The sequence below is a fragment of the Hemibagrus wyckioides genome, linkage group LG04 (genome assembly GCF_019097595.1).
Source record: "Hemibagrus wyckioides isolate EC202008001 linkage group LG04, SWU_Hwy_1.0, whole genome shotgun sequence".
Lineage (NCBI taxonomy): Eukaryota > Metazoa > Chordata > Actinopteri > Siluriformes > Bagridae > Hemibagrus > Hemibagrus wyckioides.
In genome coordinates, this window is record NC_080713.1 from 23,972,089 (window position 1) to 23,991,314 (window position 19,226).

General features: G+C 40.3%; 1 protein-coding gene across 9 annotated transcripts in view; it reads left to right on the forward strand.

Moving 5' to 3' along the window:
• Positions 1-19,226, forward strand: part of shank3a (SH3 and multiple ankyrin repeat domains 3a) — a 253,618-nt gene that overhangs the window by 88,402 nt on the left and 145,990 nt on the right. For all 9 annotated transcript variants that reach the window (XR_009204503.1, XM_058388450.1, XM_058388454.1 and 6 more), the window contains one exon: positions 17,764-17,967. Coding sequence is in view for 8 of the 9 variants with exons in the window: in XM_058388450.1 (XP_058244433.1) it covers positions 17,764-17,967 (204 nt within the window). In the remaining variant the exon portion in view is untranslated. The remainder of the gene's footprint in view (positions 1-17,763; positions 17,968-19,226) is intronic.

Here is a 19,226-nt window from a genome sequence, read left to right on the forward strand (position 1 = left end):
TATTGCCAAAAGTTTTGGGACACCCCTCCAAATCATTGAATTCAGGTGTTGTTTTTCAGTGGTTAGGCTCAGTCCCTTAGTTCCAGTGAAAGGAACTCTTAATGCTTCAGCGTACCAAGACATTTTGGACAATTTCATGCTCGCAACTTTGTGGGAACAGTTTGGGGATGACCACTTCCTGTTCCAACATGACTGTTCATGACCTTGTGCACAAAGCAAGGTCCATAAAGACATGTATGAGAGAGTTTGGTGTGGAGGAACTTCACAGAGTCCTGACCTCAACCTGATAGAACCCCTTTGGGATGAGTTAGAGTGGAGACTGTGAGCCAGACCTTCTCGTCCAGCGTCAGGGCCTGACCTCACAAATGTACTTCTAGAGGAATGGTCAAAAATTCCCATAAACACACTCCTAAACCTTGTGGAAAGCCTTCCTAGAAGAGTTGAAGCTGTTATAGCTACAAAGGGCGGGTAAACTCTATATTACATTCATGTGCATGTAAAGGCAGACGTCCCAAAACTTGACCATGTTTTTAGTCAGGGACTCGAATGAATAGAATATTAGATGGGACATGATGGTGACTAGCTTTTTCTTTTTTCTTTTTACAGACTCCACTTTTAGAATTAAAAAAAGTAACATTGCCTAGTTTCTAATTCGTGTTCAGTTTTTTGTAGGACACTCTACACAGAGTCATTAGACTAGAAGGGTGATGATTCCATTCATGCTCCATCTTCTCTTAATTAGAAAATCTATAGCTTCAGCATTTTCAGCTGACTGCATTTAGTTTGTCTCAGTGGCTCTTTGTGCGTCCATGTGTGTGTGTGTTCGCGTGTGTGTGTGTGTGTCCGTGTCCGTGTGTGTGTCCGTCCGTGTGTGTGTTTTTACAAATCAGTAAATGCTAATTGAATGTTACTTTATGCGTTGTTCTTGTTAAAGTGAGTTTGTCCTCCTGGGCATTTAATCCTATTATAGAAAATAGCTCACCCATACTGTGTGTGTGTGTGTGTGCCTTTGTGAATGAATTTATATGAATGTCTCCACAATGATAGGAATACATAACAGTTTAAATGTAGTTGTAAATAATAGAGTCAAGTAAAATGTGGTTATGTAGGCTTGCTGCATGATTACAGATAAGTAACAGAACTGCATCATACATAAAAAAAAATCAACTTCTGCCTTGGAGGTTGGGGTCAGAGCGCAGGGTCAGCCATGATACAGGGCCCCTGGAGCATAGAGGGTTGAACCTCTCTGCCCTTGAACCCCCGGTGAACAACCCAGAGCCTTAACCATTTGAGCCACCCCCGCCCCTAATTTAATGTTACTTATATATGTTAACATGTAATTTCCTTTCGCTTTTGTCCGGAAGATTTACTGCACATTTGATCAGCTTCAGAAGTTTTTTAGGTCCATTCGAGTTTTTCGTTAGCAGAATGTCTCAAGAACTAGTAGCTGAATGTTTATATGGATTTATCTGAAATATTTATATGACCACTGAAATCCCCTCTAGCCAAAGGATGAACTGATTACATTTTAGTATTGGTCCAAACAGGGTGAAGTCACGACAAGGTCAAATGTTTGAAATAGTTTTATTCTGGTATTCTTTTGCTTCTTCCACGAACACAGGAACTCAAAGTCCATTTTCTGGCCATCTATAATTTTTGCTTTTGGTCCATCCATGCGTCCATATGTCTGTCCAAGATTTGAGATTTCTCGGCTTTACATTTCCTCAGCACAGTTATCTACTGCAAACCACAAAGAATGATACTGGCAAAGAAATACTTTCAGTCCCAGTGGAGAAATGATTATTTCTACAGCAGGTCCGGTTGCTCCTCGTCTCTAGCATTAACGTATGCCTTGCATGTTGTCACAGCCGGGATCCTCGCCCTAGGCGGGGCTCGAACGTGGTGCGCGTGCCCACGCTAGCACGCGGCTGAACGCAGACCCAGACACAGGATTCAGCGAAGCGCTGCTTTTATTGACATGAAGACACGACATGGGAAGACGAACAGGATACGGGACGTGGCATGGTTAAAAAAGGAAAATAAAGACGGAACAGGTAACAAGATCAACTCAGGAGCATAGACGGACTGGAACCACGGAACGAATAACAGTAAACAATCACAGACAAAGGCAGGCACAAAAGGATCCCTATTTATAGGGCTAGACATTAGGGTAAACGGGGTACAGGTGAGACAATCAGGGGAGAGAACAATAGGACAGGTCATCACAAGACACACGAACAAGCAGGCTTCTCAGGTTCACCTGCCAGCGCCTTCCTCAGGCCTGGCAGGGAACAGTCCAGCAGTTCCTGACACATGTGCACATGCTTACAGGATGAGTTATAAATGCAGTGTTAATCTAACAGCAGTTCCTCGTCAGAGTTTAGCGAAATTAAGGAAATGAACGTTTTTTTTTTCTCTTCTTATTGTTTTATCTTTAGCTTGAGTATTTCTTCTTCATCTTACTGACACATTAAAATCTGGCTCATTTCTTATTTACCTGAGTTTTTGACATGGCATGAAATATTAGAGAGTGAGTCAGCAGTGCTGGAGTGGTCCTTCAGGATGTGTAATTAGGAGAAAAACATATGCACCTGTTCTCACGTCAACACACCACAGAGACTCGGGGTCTGGACTCAAGCCAAAACCCCACAGAGTGAGGAAGGAGATGAAGGGAAGATAACATGCTACAAAGAGCAATCAGTGCTGAAGTTGTAACCATATGGCTGTCGGACAGCATGCATAAAATAAAGTGGCTCAATTAATTAGGAGATTACAATCCACGGCCATGCACACATACAACACAAGCATATGTAGCTGAGTGAGGTGTCTTTTTTTTATTCTTCAATGAAGTAAGACGAAGAGAAGGCCAGGGGTTATCAGTGTTGACCATAATTGATTGACCTGATCTACAATGATGCACATAATCTGCTTCGTAATAGAGCTCAGGCTGATCACAACCACAACTCTTCCATTCAAATGAAACGTATTTACAAAGAGAAAAACATATGAAATAGAATTCAGCATTTTAATGCAGTACCGTTGTTTTTAGAAAAAAGGTTTTAATGAAATGTAAATTTTTATAACGTAATATAATATAATATAACATACAGGGAGGAACATGATAGGCAGGTTTGTTTCAAGCATTTTCAAGCATCATAGTCCAAAGACCCAGGCAGACAGATCTAAACAGGCAATCAGACACAAGTCAATACCAGTAAACCATAAGAGGAAGAAAAAACAGGCACTAAGATAAAACACGACAACGCAGATTGGAATTGCAGACGAAATGCACAAGATGTCACCCTAATACGTGGAACGGAGGACGGTTTAATTATGCGGAGTAATCACGGGAAAATCGTGAAAGGGAAAGTTTCAGGGAAAGTGAATAATCACAACAAAAGTACATGGCACCTGTGGTTATGAAAGCCACAACTACAATTAGTGCCACGTAAATGTAGAGACACTAATTGAACAGTTTCAGGAGCATGCTCTGTATCCTCTGTATTGTTTGGTTTCTCTTTTTCTTTTACAGTTTCCGGACAACTGCAAAGTGCACACTGAGCGCTGTCTGTTTGTCAGCATTTTTACGCCAAGGTGACAGAATTGGCTTTTAAATTGTGACGGTCACAGTGTGAACACCATACAGTCTGCACCTCTTTCTACCACCATGTTGAGAGCAGTAGGTACATGGCAACATTTCTCTGTTGTTTAGAAGAACCCAATACAATCTCATTGGTTTGTTTAGATGCATGTTGGGTGATTGACTTGAGAGAAAATGTCCGTGTAATTGAGATATTTCCTTCATTAGGGCCATCGTCTTCTGCCTTGGTAGCTCAAAGCCTTCACCACTGAGCCACCACTTCCTAATTCTTTAAATTATACACAATTATGTAAGTATGAAGAAGGTAGATTTTGCTGGGCATTTTGATGAACAACAAGGAGTCACTGTTGGGTCCTTAAGCACAATCCCTAATCCTTGACTCCTTTCTTATATGCATGGATTAGTTTGTAGCTCTCTTGTAAATCACTCTGGGTAAGCTTGTGGATGCCATATAAATAAATGTCGACGGAAAGAAGTGTACTGAATACCATAGCTTAGCACACTTCTGTGTGTATTCAGAATCTCTTACACGTCCGGAATGTGTAAACTGAAATACACGTGTATATCTAAGTGTGCTGTTTACGCACTCGATTTTTCAGTACTTCAGTCAGTTGTTAAACCTCGTTTTTGCAATCAGGTCTATCCTAACGTCTATCCAATCTCTCTCTCTCTCTCTCTCTCTCAATCACTTACTTTGGGAGAGAACACAAGTTACGTACATTCACAGAGCGTGAGATTACTTACTGCACGTCTGATGAGTTCCTAAGTGCAAGGGTAAAGTAAGGGTGAGGAGAAATTAGCCCCTTGAATAATAACCTTGCAGTTGGCCTGCATGAATAAGAACAAGAAATCAGCAGCATGGAAGGAAGTGTGTTTCACAGCAGGGCTTTTCTTACCGGAGAACCCAATTCACTAGACTCTGCACTGTAGTTAGTGAAAAAGGAGACTCGGAAATCGACTCTTTACGTCTTTCTGATCAGTCAATGGATAGCAGAAACTTTCTTGCAGACTTCAGGACAAATTTCCATTATTTGGCTACTTACATACATAAATGAATAAAGATTGAAATTAGGTCTAATTATCAGCCTTTGGGCTAAAGACAAGAGTGAAATAGCATTTTAATGAGAAGGGGGTGTACCGAGAGGAAAGGCAATCTGCATACTGTGTCCTGAGAGTCCTCAAAAGTTCACCGGAAAAGCGGCTGAAATTCTATTACACAAAACACTTTTCATTCACTTTCAGCGCTGGTGTTTAAGCTGGCACCTCCTTCAGGGCCATACCTACTATCTACTGCATCAAGGACAGTTTACACTAAACACTAGTGGGAGATGATTGTAATGAACAAACTACATACGCTGATAAAAGTTGGTGTTATTTTCAGCAGGGAAACCACTGATGGCTACACAGACAGCTTTATAATAAGATCATTTATATTCAATGACCAAACATATCGACTGCCAAGTCACATTATCATGAAATTATTAGAAGGAATAAAAAATGAGCCCCAAACCAAACTCTTGACATTGTGACCTTGAAGGTTTCTTCTTTAAGCATGCTCTAGTCTCAGTGGTACTCCTAAAGTCACACAGTAGAGGCGGCTAATATTCGGTTATTTCCAAGAGCAAAACAGAAACTAGACTCTCCATACACAATCAAAAACCGAAACACATTAACATTGTTTACTGAAATAAACAAAATGCCTTTACGGTGTTTTTAATAGACGGGAAAAATTGTCATGTTTTGCTGTTAGCTCTTAAAAAACAAAACAGCAAGAGCTTCTTTTCTCCTTCACGATTTTCTAGCAATGCTTAATGCCATATTAATAAGAAAATCCAGCAAAAAATATTTATCAGGGAATAAGAATGGAAACAGCAAACCGGAGCAAAAGTTCCAGGATGCAATGCCGAGTTTTTACAATTATGTATCGTGTGTGTGACTAAAACAAAGACTGAAATGAAATCAGTAATTGCTTTAAAATGGAGAACAGGAACTTGGTAATTGCTGTTTGGCTAGCAGATGCTGGAAAATATTAAACAGGAACCAGTGGAGCATTCACACCAAATGATCTTCAATCATTTGCCTAATTATACTCCTACATGCCAATGGACATGCTACTTAGACATGCTTCTCAGGCTCCAGTCATTATGTTTCAAACATTACTGTTAAGATTGTGGTGTTAACGAAGTAGCCTTCAAAGTGCATATTTGTCTTCATAAATGTCAAAAAAGTTGTAAATCTTCTACTCTTTATGGAAATTCTGGGCTCTGAAGATTGCCGTATATAGTGACTACACAGTACAAAGGTTCAGTCTGAAGCAGTTGTGTTATTGATGTGCTTAATATACAGTATTCAGATTATATTTGTAGCATGGTGTCATGTCCCCTGTGGCTCCTCCACCTGTATCTGTCCCGCACCGCTCACCTCCGTCGCACCTGAATCCTAATCAGCTTTTGCTTAACACCCAACAAATAACTCTGAACTCCCACTTTGACTTTTTGCGAGGACTTGCAAGGACTTTTCAAGTTATAGTTCAAAGTTTGTGTCACTGTAACTGTTCGGAGTTCTCTATGAAATTGTCCTGTGTTGTCTGGTTTTCTCTGTCATAGCTTCTACTTGCTTAGCCAGCATTTGTTCTTTATGGGAGGTGAAAAATGACATGATGTGTTATTGGTAATGTGCATGTTGATCTTTTCATTCGAATTTGTGATTTTGGAAAAACATACGTCTTTAAAGTGACTAATATACACAGTGAATGATCATGTATAAAGGCGGGGTTTGGATGAATAACAGATGGAAGGGCTATATAATGTGATAATGAATGGTTGCCTATACAAATGAGAATTTAACGAATTTAGTTATGAATTGTTGTCTGAAGGTGCGCATGATCTGGGAATGGGTTGTGTCGAGTCCAATTAATGCCCCATTGGTCTATTTTTTTAAGTTTTAGGGAGTCCAGGCTTCACGTCTCTACACAATCTACTTTCCTGACTAGCTTTTTTCAGTTTGTTTATGTTTACACCCCAGCATACTGCTGCCAAGATCAGCACACATGTGAATGGGTAGAACAGGTACCGGAGTTCATATTAAATGAAGCAGCATTCTTGAGGAAAGCCTCTGAATACTGCTGAATACCTGATTCTCGATCTGGGTCCACTGTGTGTCCACTTAACAAGTGAGTGTACAAAAGCGTTAATATCGCTTCTGTGTGTGAGCTGTGGGGGTCAGTGGTACTATCTGTGAAGGGGACCTTAGACCGAAACGTTTAAGATCCTTTGTTTATATTGGAAGCTTAGGAAGGAACAGAAACAGGTTGAGACAGATGCTTCGTGTTGTTAATGCAGCGAGCGTTGCCTAGTTGACAGTGACTGGCTTTGGCTTGGAAAGAACAAGAAACACTAGCAGAATACAGAGGACCTGGCTTTATATTCCCCACGGGTTCTGAGTCAGAGAGCAATTACTGACCACACACACATACACCCACATACACACACCTTAAACTGACTTTTCCTATATAGCTGGCTTTACACTTTATGATTTTGCATCCGCACGCAAAATCGCATTTCTTTGGTCGCTCTGAGATCAGCGGCCTTAAAGCACATTATGTAATGAGTTCTCTGCATCGCAATTTAGTTCCAATGCCATCAAACAGCCAATGATAAATATTATCATCACTGGTACGGTACTCATGTAAAAGCTGCCAATAGGAGTGTAGGATTGCGTAACATTCACAACACAGATACAAAATCTAGTAGTTCTAAAGGTAAAGGTAATAATTATAAAGATAAATATATCATTACCATTGGGGCTGAGCGATGTGATGATAAAACATTGGAACTGTAATTAATCATTTCACAGTGCAGTTTCACTGAGATACTGTAAATATCATCGTATATTTCTGGGTTTTTTTTGTTGCTATAATTACACACTGACTGGGGGAATCTGATGAATTTTGCACTTAATGTTTAAAATTGTAAAATGTTAAAAAGAAGATTTTCTTTGAGATTCTTCGTTTTCAATGTTAAATATTTTCACTTAGTTTGTATTTTTAAAAAAATCTAGCCTAAAAATACTTCTGAGAAGTGTAATATGATATCTTAGCCCTATAGCCTACCCCAAACATAAGCTGATTTTTTTTTTTTGCACGATCCCCGGATCATTCCCAGGACTGATAATCAGAACATAATCAGAATTTTCTTTCATTAGAGGTCTATCATTAGTGTGTCTTTATTTTATCATGTGACAGTGTGCTATAGAATTTGGACAAGACTTTATTGGGATCTTTGTGGACAGTGTGACAAGTACTAATTTTAAAAGACAGTTGAAATCGCAGTCTAAAAGCAGCTTTAGTTCCAGAAAATACCACAAGGTCACTGGCACACGTTCCTACTGTGGCCGTAATCGTTTATAGTAACCTGAAAGTGACTATCAGTGCTGCTTAATCACTCCAGTGATGATGTGGGAGTCAGTGTAGTGTGACAGTCTGAGTAAATGATTGAGTGGAATAAATCTTCACTTACTGCGTACATACATGGAATACATATTTGTTTTATTTAGAAACTACTCCTCATTCCTTTTATTTGTGTTATATCAATGATTTCTTCCTCAACAAGTTTTTTGGAGGAAGTTTTCATCAAAAGCTTCAGAAGGACATCTAAACTACTAAGCCTGTAACGACTGAAAGGATGAGCTCACCGTTAGTGTTATTCCACATCGCTGTTCAGGTTATGGGCTTGAACTCATCTGAAATGGGAATATCTGTGCGAAATGTGTTTAGTCATGCTGATAACCTCGTCTCCAGCAGGCCAAGGTACTCTGCCTCTTCCAAGCAAGATTTATGAGTAACTGTAGCGGACACTGCTCGAGTTGACACCATTTACACAGTGGGACTGGGATGCTCGGAGATAATTTGAATGGGTGGTGTTGTGGGTAGTTTGGGGTTTCAGGTTAAATGAGGTGAGAAGCAACATTCAGGAAACGGATTACAGAAAGTCCTGCCATCAACGCCCACTGGGAAAAAATCACTTCTGTCCCAGTGTGCTGCTGTTTGTTGAAAGTTACCTGTATTGTTTTTCCTGTGCATTTGGGCAGTGGAATATACCTGTTTCCAAAGCTTATTAAGTATACATGCTGATTAAATGTACAGCATATGGTTAATTTGTCACCAGTGGTTTATCGTTTCTTTGAGAGATATATAAAAAGGTTCAGTTTTAGTGAAGGAGCTCTGACAATTCAACATAACCCCTAAATTCAAAGCTGCCTAGTTAATTCTGTTTTAATCTTCATAGGATTATTTGGCTTTCTTGATGAACTCAATATGATTCTGATCTTGGGGAGCTTAGCTAAAGTGGCTAAAGCAAAATTGGGCAGTGAGACTGCTTCCATTTTCTTAGCACTGAGATGGAAGTCATTTTAATAGCAACATGAAAATGAAGTTTAACACACTGTATTATAAACTAGATACATATACATATACACACCTATCCAGATGTATACACACCTATCCAGACATATACACACCTATCCAGATTCATACACAGATGTATACGCACCTATCCAGACGTATACACACCTATCCAGACGTATACACACCTATCCAGATGTATACACACCTATCCAGATGTATACACACCTATCCAGACATATACACACCTATCCAGATGTATACACACCTATCCAGATGTATACACACCTATCCAGACATATACACACCTATCCAGATTCATACACAGATGTATACGCACCTATCCAGACGTATACACACCTATCCAGACGTATACACACCTATCCAGACGTATACACACCTATCCAGATGTATACACACCTATCCAGACATATACACACCTATCCAGATGTATACACACCTATCCAGATGTATACACACCTATCCAGACATATACACACCTATCCAGATGTATACACACCTATCCAGATTCATACACAGATGTATACGCACCTATCCAGACGTATACACACCTATCCAGATGTATACACACCTATCCAGACATATACACACCTATCCAGATGTATACACACCTATCCAGACGTATACACACCTATCCAGATTCATACACAGATGTATACGCACCTATCCAGACGTATACACACCTATCCAGACGTATACACACCTATCCAGATGTATACACACCTATCCAGATGTATACACACCTATCCAGACATATACACACCTATCCAGATGTATACACACCTATCCAGATGTATACACACCTATCCAGACATATACACACCTATCCAGATTCATACACAGATTTATACACACCTATCCAGACATATACACACCTATCCAGACGTATACACACCTATCCAGACAAATACACACCTATCCAGATTCATACACAGATTTATACACACCTATCCAGACGTATACACACCTATCCAGACGTATACACACCTATCCAGATTCATACACACCTATCCAGATTTATACACACCTATCCAGATGTATACACACCTATCCAGATGTATACACACCTATCCAGACATATACACACCTATCCAGATGTATACACACCTATCCAGATGTATACACACCTATCCAGATGTATAAACACCTATCCAGACGTATACACACCTATCCAGACGTATACACACCTATCCAGACATATACACACCTATCCAGATGTATACACACCTATCCAGATGTATACACACCTATCCAGACATATACACACCTATCCAGATGTATACACACCTATCCAGATGTATACACACCTATCCAGATGTATAAACACCTATCCAGACGTATACACACCTATCCAGATTCATACACACCTATCCAGATTTATACACACCTATCCAGATGTATACACACCTATCCAGACGTATACACACCTATCCAGATTTATACACACCTATCCAGACATATACACACCTATCCAGATGTATACACACCTATCCAGACGTATACACACCTATCCAGACGTATACACACCTATCCAGACGTATACACACCTATCCAGACGTATACACACCTATCCAGATGTATACACACCTATCCAGATGTATACACACCTATCCAGACCTATACACACCTATCCAGATGTATACACACCTATCCAGATGTATACACACCTATCCAGATGTATACACACCTATCCAGACGTATAAACACCTATCCAGACGTATACACACCTATCCAGATGTATACACACCTATCCAGATGTATACACACCTATCCAGACCTATACACACCTATCCAGATGTATACACACCTATCCAGATGTATACACACCTATCCAGATGTATACACACCTATCCAGATGTATAAACACCTATCCAGACGTATACACACCTATCCAGATTTATACACACCTATCCAGATGTATAAACACCTATCCAGACGTATACACACCTATCCAGATTTATACACACCTTTCTAGACGTATACAGATGTACAGATATCACAGCTAATTCACAACCAACCCTTGCTTTATCACACAGTATTCAGCTCATTATCAGATTCTGTGTGTTCAGAATGAGCTGTGTGTGTGTGTGTGTGTGTCATCCAACATATTAAAGCCATGTGCTGTAAGGAAAACTGAATAAAGTGTTTGTGTAATGTGATTTATATTAGTCAGAGATAGAAATTCCCTCCCGCTCCATGTCTTTGTCTTGATAATGCAGAGAGCCATAGCTCTGGTGAAGTAACAGGAGTTCAAAGCTGCATTTGATGTATTTCCTTTAAGACATATAGAGACTCTGTGATGAATATGGGTACTCTTCTTCTTTCTTTCCCTGTGTCTGTCTGTTACACACACTCACTTTCATCTCAATCCCGATCTCTCTCTCCGTCCTGTTGGATTGTGCCGGTTTTCTTTTGATCAGTACAGCTCTGCGCTGGAAAAACACTTGTATGTGTTTCATAAGCATTGGCAGAGACTGGACTAATTCATTATTAATGAAAAGGGGAAAGAGAAGCTCATAACAGGTCACAGGAGCTTCGTATTGATATAGAAACTGCCAGGATGCTGCAGCGTGTGAGTATGACAGTGAGTTTGAAGACTTTGATGAGTCGAGTTTGTGGCTGCTGAGCATAAATGGTTTCTAGAGAAAACAGGCCTGGTGTGGACAAAAGAGACAGAGCGAGACGTAGAGTGATGTTAGCACTTACAGTCTTAATTGAAAGAAAAGCTGCGACTTTTCCTCTGATAAAAGAGCTGCTTTCATTAAAATCTTAATTAAACATACAAATTCTCATCTTTGTTAATGGATCAAGATTTCAGTTAAAAAAAAATTAGATTTTTTGGCTAATAGATAACAAGGAAGATATAGTTTATGTGTGGCAGTATGCAATGCCAATAATACAATATATCAAGAAATATCAAAGGCTTACCCTCGAGAGCCAGCAAAATGGATGGAAGGCCTGGAATTTACCCGTAGAGTCCGGCTGTAGAGGGTTTGCTGGGCAGTCACTCTGGAGAACCCTTGGGCTGCTGGGGATTGGGGGGATGGCCAGGAAACAGCTGGTAGGCAAGGTCACTGAACAGGCGGAGAAAGCATCTCAGTGGATCTTGATGCAGCGGGAGGTGCAGTGGCAGAGCCAACCTGTTGAAGGACGAATTATGGCATAGAGTTGGGTGGTGGTCAGCAGGCACCCCCTCCCCGAGGTGTCATGGGCTTAAATCAATGAAACACCAAGGAAGGGGGGTGGCCATCTGATGACGGCTGTAACTAACAACCCTTGTACAGTTGAGAAAAGTAGCCAAACCTTGATCTGGTGCGTGAAAGGAGGAGAGAAGAGGAGGAGAAGCGATGCCACTGGCCCAGAGTTGGTGCAGGGCCAAGTATCTGTAAAGTGGGCCAGTTGCGATGGTTCCATGGTATTTTGCATATATTAACATTGGTATCTTTACTTTATCAAAATGATCGATTTACTTTATCAAAAGGAACTATTTTTCTGCTAGAGAATGTTCCACAAATACAGCAGTACCAACAGTCAGTCTGCTTAAACATGTCTAAATACCTGCGGTCAAAATGTCAGTAACACATCTGTGCTATCACATCGTCAAAGCAGCAGAGTTTTTTAAAACTATTTTTCATTTCTGGCTATAAACTCTAGAACTTTACATATAATTGATGTATGCCCAAATACACCACTAAATTCAGGTCAAGAAAGACAAAAATCTGACATAAGCGAGATAAACATGCTGTGCAGGTGAACATCTGAATGGCGAGTTAGGCGGCACTTTACATGACCATCATCACAACAGCTATTGAAAGAATATCTTGCGGAGGAAAGGTGTCGCTCTAGTACAGTTCAAAAACTGTTTCCTCTTGGTTTCTCTGATGTACAGCTGATTGCATCTCTTGCAGGAGAGACAGTAAACAACTCCTGCGGTGATGCACAGGGCATAAAGATTGACAGAAACTGATCCTTAGGCTCTGTGATTTCCGTGGCTGTGTTAATGAGTTTGCATGTTGAACATCTATCTAGAAAGGCTGCATCCAGGAGGGCTGTAGATTTTATGTGACAGGGCATTAAAATGTGTATGGAAAAAATAGGAAATGAAAAGCTGAAGCTTTTCATCTTCGCAGGTGCCAGTGTCAGAGATATCATCAGAGTGTCTAAGAAAGAGTTTGGATACATGTCTAGTTCATTCCTCAAAAGTTTTTTCAAATACAACAGAGAGGTATGGATTTTCATAGAAGAGTTTTGAATGTAGCACCCATACAAACGCCTCTTCCGAGACCTGAGAGTAAATGATGGAACTGAAATGAAGGATAGCTGAAGCAGTTTAGTGTGTGTTAAGCGTTCATTTCAGTGGGTGGGACCTTTTCCAGTCACGCACCAATCTCTCTCGATACATCTTCATTAGGGAGGATTTTCAACAGGTTTCTGAAACGCATTGAAAAAAGTAAAGTGCTTCTGTTTAGTGACTATTTCAACATTCAAAGATTTTAACAAATTTAGCTAAAACATACTGTAATGTATTCTATTTTCTGGAAATATAGTATACGTTTAATATGTATACTGTATATTCCCATTTGTTTTGTTCGAGGTAATTAAACTATACATGGCTGGAGTAATTGCCTTGTGTAGTGAGCTTAAGCCAATTATAACCAGAAGCAGGGTCAGCTTAAATAATCAGATCTGATTTAGCTCTGCTCAGTGGACCTAGTTTATATTTGTAAACAAAGCCCATAGAGTAAATTGCTTAATGCGGAACTTGACCAGAAATATATCTATACATACAGGGGTTGGACAATGAAACTGAAACGCCTGGTTTTAGACCACAATAATTCATTAGTATGGTGTAGGGCCTCTTTTTGCGGCCAATACACCATCAGTTCGTCTTGGGAATGACAGATACAAGTCCTGCACAGTGGCCAGAGGGATTTTGAGCCATTCTTCTTGCAGAATAGTGGCCAGGTCACTACGTGATGCTGGTGGAGGAAAACGTTTCCTGACTCGCTCCTCCAAAACACCCCAAAATGGCTCAATAATATTTAGATCTGGTGACTGTGCAGGCCATGGGAGATGTTCAGCTTCACTTTCATGTTCATCAAACCACTCTGTCTCCAGTCTTACTGTGTGTATTGGTGCATTATCATCCTGATACACGGCACCGCCTTCAGGATACAATGTTTGAACCATTGGGTGCACATGGTCCTCCAGAATGGTTCAGTAGTCCTTGGCAGTGACGCACCCATCTAACACAAGTATTGGGCCTGGGGAATGCCATGATATTGCAGCCCAAACCCCCATGCTTTACTCTGGGCATGCAACAGTCTGGGTGGTACGCTTCTTTGGGGCTTCTCCACACCGTAACTCTCCCGGATGTGGGAAAGACAGTGAAGGTGGACTCATCAGAGAACAATACATGTTTCACATTGTCCACAGCCCAAGATTTTCGCTGCTGGCACCAGACGAAACCGACGTTTGGCATTGGCACGACCAAAGGTTTGGCTATAGCAGCCCGGCCATGTACATTGACCCTGTGGAGCTCCCGACAGGCAGTTTTGGTGGAAACAGGAGAGTTGAGGTGCACATTTAATTCTGCAGTGAGTTGGGCAGCTGTGGTTTTATGTTTTTTGGATACAATCCGGGTTAGCACCCAGACATCCCTTTCAGACAGCTTCCTCTTGCGTCCACAGTTACTCCTGTTGGATGTGGTTCGTCCTTCTTGGTGGTATGCTGACATTACCCTGGATACCGTGGCTCTTGATACATCACAAAGACTTGCTGTCTTAGTCACAGATGCGCCAGCGAGACCTGCACCAACAATTTGTCCACTTTTGAACTCTGATATGTCACCCATAATGTTGTGTGCACTGCAATATTTTAAGCAAAACTGTGCTATTACTCTGCTAATTAAACCTTCACACTCTGCTCTTACTGGTGGAATGTGCAATCAATGAAGATTGGCCACCAGGCTAGTCAAATTTAGCCATGAAACCTCCAACACTAAATTGGCCAGTGTTTCAGTTTCATTGTCCAACCCCTGTATATGTATGTATATATATATATATATATATATATATATATATTCCCATTCCGCATAACATCCAGGAGTGTGAGGGTATGCAATCTAAAAGTAGATGATGATGTCACGAAATATCATTTTCAGGGGTGTCTCATGAAATACGAGAGTGTTGGGGATGATTTAAAAGGACACAGCCACTGAACAATATGTCCTTGGAGGTGTCTGAAGAGCTGTGGATGAGGGATATTATCACAATTCTACCGCTGTTCAGCTTCCAATCGACTCATAACTCTCTGATGAGATTCTAGAGGATGGCTCCGTTTATTTTCTGAGGGCTCTTTGGAAATGAGTCCACAGCTGTACAGGGAAATAAGCTACTAGTTGTTTTGAAAAACCGATGTAGCATACTGTTTAATGCCTTTAAATCCGGTGATGCTACCAGGAAATGGTAGGTAGTTTTGGGAGAGAAATAATAAATATTTGACACGATTGATAGGAATTTAAAGGGTTATAGAAGAAATAAGCCTGTACGAAATAGTATTTCTGCATTGTCGGAAAGATGAAGAATAAAGGAAATCATCTTGATTTTAAAATAACGTTCCATAATCAAATAATGGACAGTGTTTAAACTAATCTGGATTGAAAAGGTGAAGCTACAAGCAGATACAATGGTATACTCATATGGTATAGAGCTGAACTATATATCTAATATACACCATAGCCATAACGTTTGTGGACACCTGACCATCACACTTATATGTGCTTTTTGAACATCCCTTTCCTAGTTTAGTTCCTCTTTGCAAGGTATAATAACCTCCAGGCTTTCCACTAGGTTCAGCAGTGTGGCTGTAGGAATTTGTGTTCATTCAGCTACAAGAGCATTAGAGAGAGCTGCTTAAAACTTAATACGGAGTGCATTTGTTTGGAGCAGGGCATTTGGCACACCGCTTTACCCAAGATTTGGACAGATGTGAAGTAGAAGTGAGATTTTATGTGCTGATGTTTGGTGTGTGAGTTCTAAGCTGTATTCTGGATGGTGCTTTCCAGGAATTTAAAAGGGTGTGAGATATATCCTTGGCTATATTTCAAGACACAGTCATAAGGGATGTTAGCCATTTTATTGCTGTTGAGCCTTAAATCCTCTCATCACTCTGTGATTAGATTCGGAAGTGTGGCTCATCTTCATCTTTGTAGTTAGTGTACAGGGCAAAGTCATCAGCAGGATCAAGCTGAATTCTCACCAATTTTTGGCATTGACTCGAGTCTGTCGTCATAGCCTGTTTGAGTTGGCTCACAAGCGTGGGACATTTACAAAGTGGATATATTACTATAGGTGTAATATTGAACCTTCTTGTGAAATATATATATATATATATATATATATATATATATATATATATATATATATATATATATATATATATATATATATATATCTTTTTAAGTGTTCTGGAGATGAATTTTTTGCTGAAACTTAAATTCCAGTACATTATTAAAACATTTCCAGTGAGCTTCCGTGGCATGTGTCACGGATAAAGTCCATTTAGAAGAACTAAAAATGTGTGTCACGAACACGATGCACAAAATCACTCAGAGGCTAAATGCAGTTCAGTAAATATGTAAATGTGCCAGGATTTAATTGGTGCTGATTCGGAATTGTATTGCATGTGCATGGAATGTGAAATAGAGCAATGACTATGAAGTCAAAGTGAAGATGTTACTCTAATTTCACAGCATGTGCATCTGTATCTGTCTAATATAAAGGAAGCCATTTTTATTCACACTTCCTTATTATGGGGGAACAGTCATTATCTGTTATTCTTTTATCCTGTCTTGGCTGTACAAGTCAGCTAACAAAAGTTGAAGTAAAAAAGGGTACTAAACGGTGTCTGTTCTTGTCGCTGAGGCGGCACACCTGGGTTAGGGTACACCTGTTGTACCTTTAGTTTGTATCTTTTACCCTGAAAGCTGCTGTAAAGCTACTTGTTTTATTTTTTTAATTTTTTGTTCAAGAAACCTTGCCAGAAAGCTTCAGACTAGGTGTGCCCATTGGGATTCTGCAGGATAAAAAAGAAAGCTTTTTTACTTCAATATTAAGCTTTAAAAACAGCTTGTAGCGAGGGTTGCCAGGTTTCCAGATTGCCAGAATTCCCCATCCCTAACTACAAAAGAATTGAAATGTTCAGGCACGGGGAAAGATAGACACATTTTTCTTTTTCTTTTTCTCGTTGTCTTTTTGAGGGAAGCAAATGGTCTCTGTGGAGCTTTTTAAAAAAGGAAGAAAAATATTGTTAACCCTGCACATTCATTATGCATCCTTTTTTCCCCCTTATTTTAATTAAATACTGATAAACCGACCCCATTTTGACCATTTGTTTCACCTACCGCATGTCTGCTGTTATCTACATTTAGAAGAAGACTTCCACAGTTAATCAGTTAGTACCAAAAAAAAATAACTGTGGATTCTCTCTTAAAATAGAAGTCATGTTATTTTTAGGAAATCTAGGAAAGCTGCTCAGTCTGGCTCTCCTGCACTGTGCTGATGCTGATTTTTGAAATCATGTGATGAAAACATTTTATCAAGCATTCATTTTGCAGCATTCTATGTTTACTGTAATTTCTTAAAAAGCTTTATGTTATGAATATGTGTGAATTCACACCATTGTACAACTTTTTGTCCCTAAATGTGAATCATTTGTCTGTTTCTTTGTGTTCCTGTAGAAATGCATGAAGTTTAACGTGGAGTCACCTATCTGGCTGTCTAAACAGCGCATCCTTTGCTCGTTGAACCAGAGCCTGAAAGACGTGTTGAACTACGGCCTTTTTCAGCCTGCATACAACGGCAAAGCGGGCAAGTTCCTGGACGAACAGCGCACTCTGAAGGAGTACCCACTCCCCTCTGTCACTCCCATACCATACCTAGAGGTACGAGCAAAACAATCACTCACTCCTCTACTTTAGCTTTTTCGCCTGACACCATTGCTCGAATAGACCTGTACCTGTGCGTCTGTAGGAGTGTGATATATTTGACCATAGCTCCTCAGACCCCTTACCTCTCCTCAGACCCCTTAATTCCCTTCTTATCCTGGAGCAAAGGGACCCAGCCGGAGATGCAGCCTACACACACACACACACGTGTAAACAATCGAAAGATGCTATAAAACATTCCTTTTCTGGTTGTGTGTGACAGCAAGATAGAAAACGCTCAGCAAATCCAAAATCTGTGCAGTGCTCTAGTGCACAAGCTCTATTAATTTGTAATGGCATCTCCTTTCTCCATTGCCCTCTCTCTGCTAGAGCATTTGGGGAATACTATTATCATTTCACCTGATTTATGACTTTAATTAAGAAGAGAGAGAGAGAGAGAGAGAGAGAGAGAGAGAGAGAAATGTGTGAGACTGCAAGGGCTACAGCTTTCTGCTCCTTTCATGTGAGCTCAAAACAAAATAGAAGCTAATTTCTTTTAGTGCAGTGCAGCTCTTTTTAATTGGCAAATTTATTCAAACATAAATTCAAAATACAGCCACTTACGATTATAAATTTAATGAGTTGATGACTGTCCAAACATGATGAAAATGCAGTGCGTTTGGTCATAACTGCTTGTGAAGGTGTGCAGTTCATGTGTTAGTGGGGCACAGTCGGACACTTTGCCATCAGAGACAATATGAAAGCGGTGACACATCTCCTCCGATAGAAAGCTGTCTCCCTGGTTATTGCTCCATCATGCCATACAGCCAGATTTACTGACACACCAGTAGGTCTATAGATCTACCACACGAGTCGCTGACAGATAGCGCTTCCCCACAGGGTCAGAGTCGGGTGTCTGAGTGAAGAGATAGATTTGAAGATGGATAGATGGTCAGATAAACTGGATGGGAAGCTGCAGCTCTCTAGGAGGCAGAGAAGACATGTTGGGATAGACAAATAAATGGACCAAGAGCTTTCATAGACCTCTTCCACCATCAGGGGGGCAGTTCCTAATCTTAAACCCTTTTGCAAATCTGTTATTGGACAACTGAATCCCTGTAAAGCCTCAGAATCCAGGAAGCACTAGAAGAGCATTAGCATTAAAATGTCAGCACTGCAAGTCAGAGTAAATAATTTCAGAGACGCAAACAAGTTCACTCTTTCCATGCAGTTTTAGTTGTTAAAACAGAAAGATGTGCCGATCATATCAGTGTGTG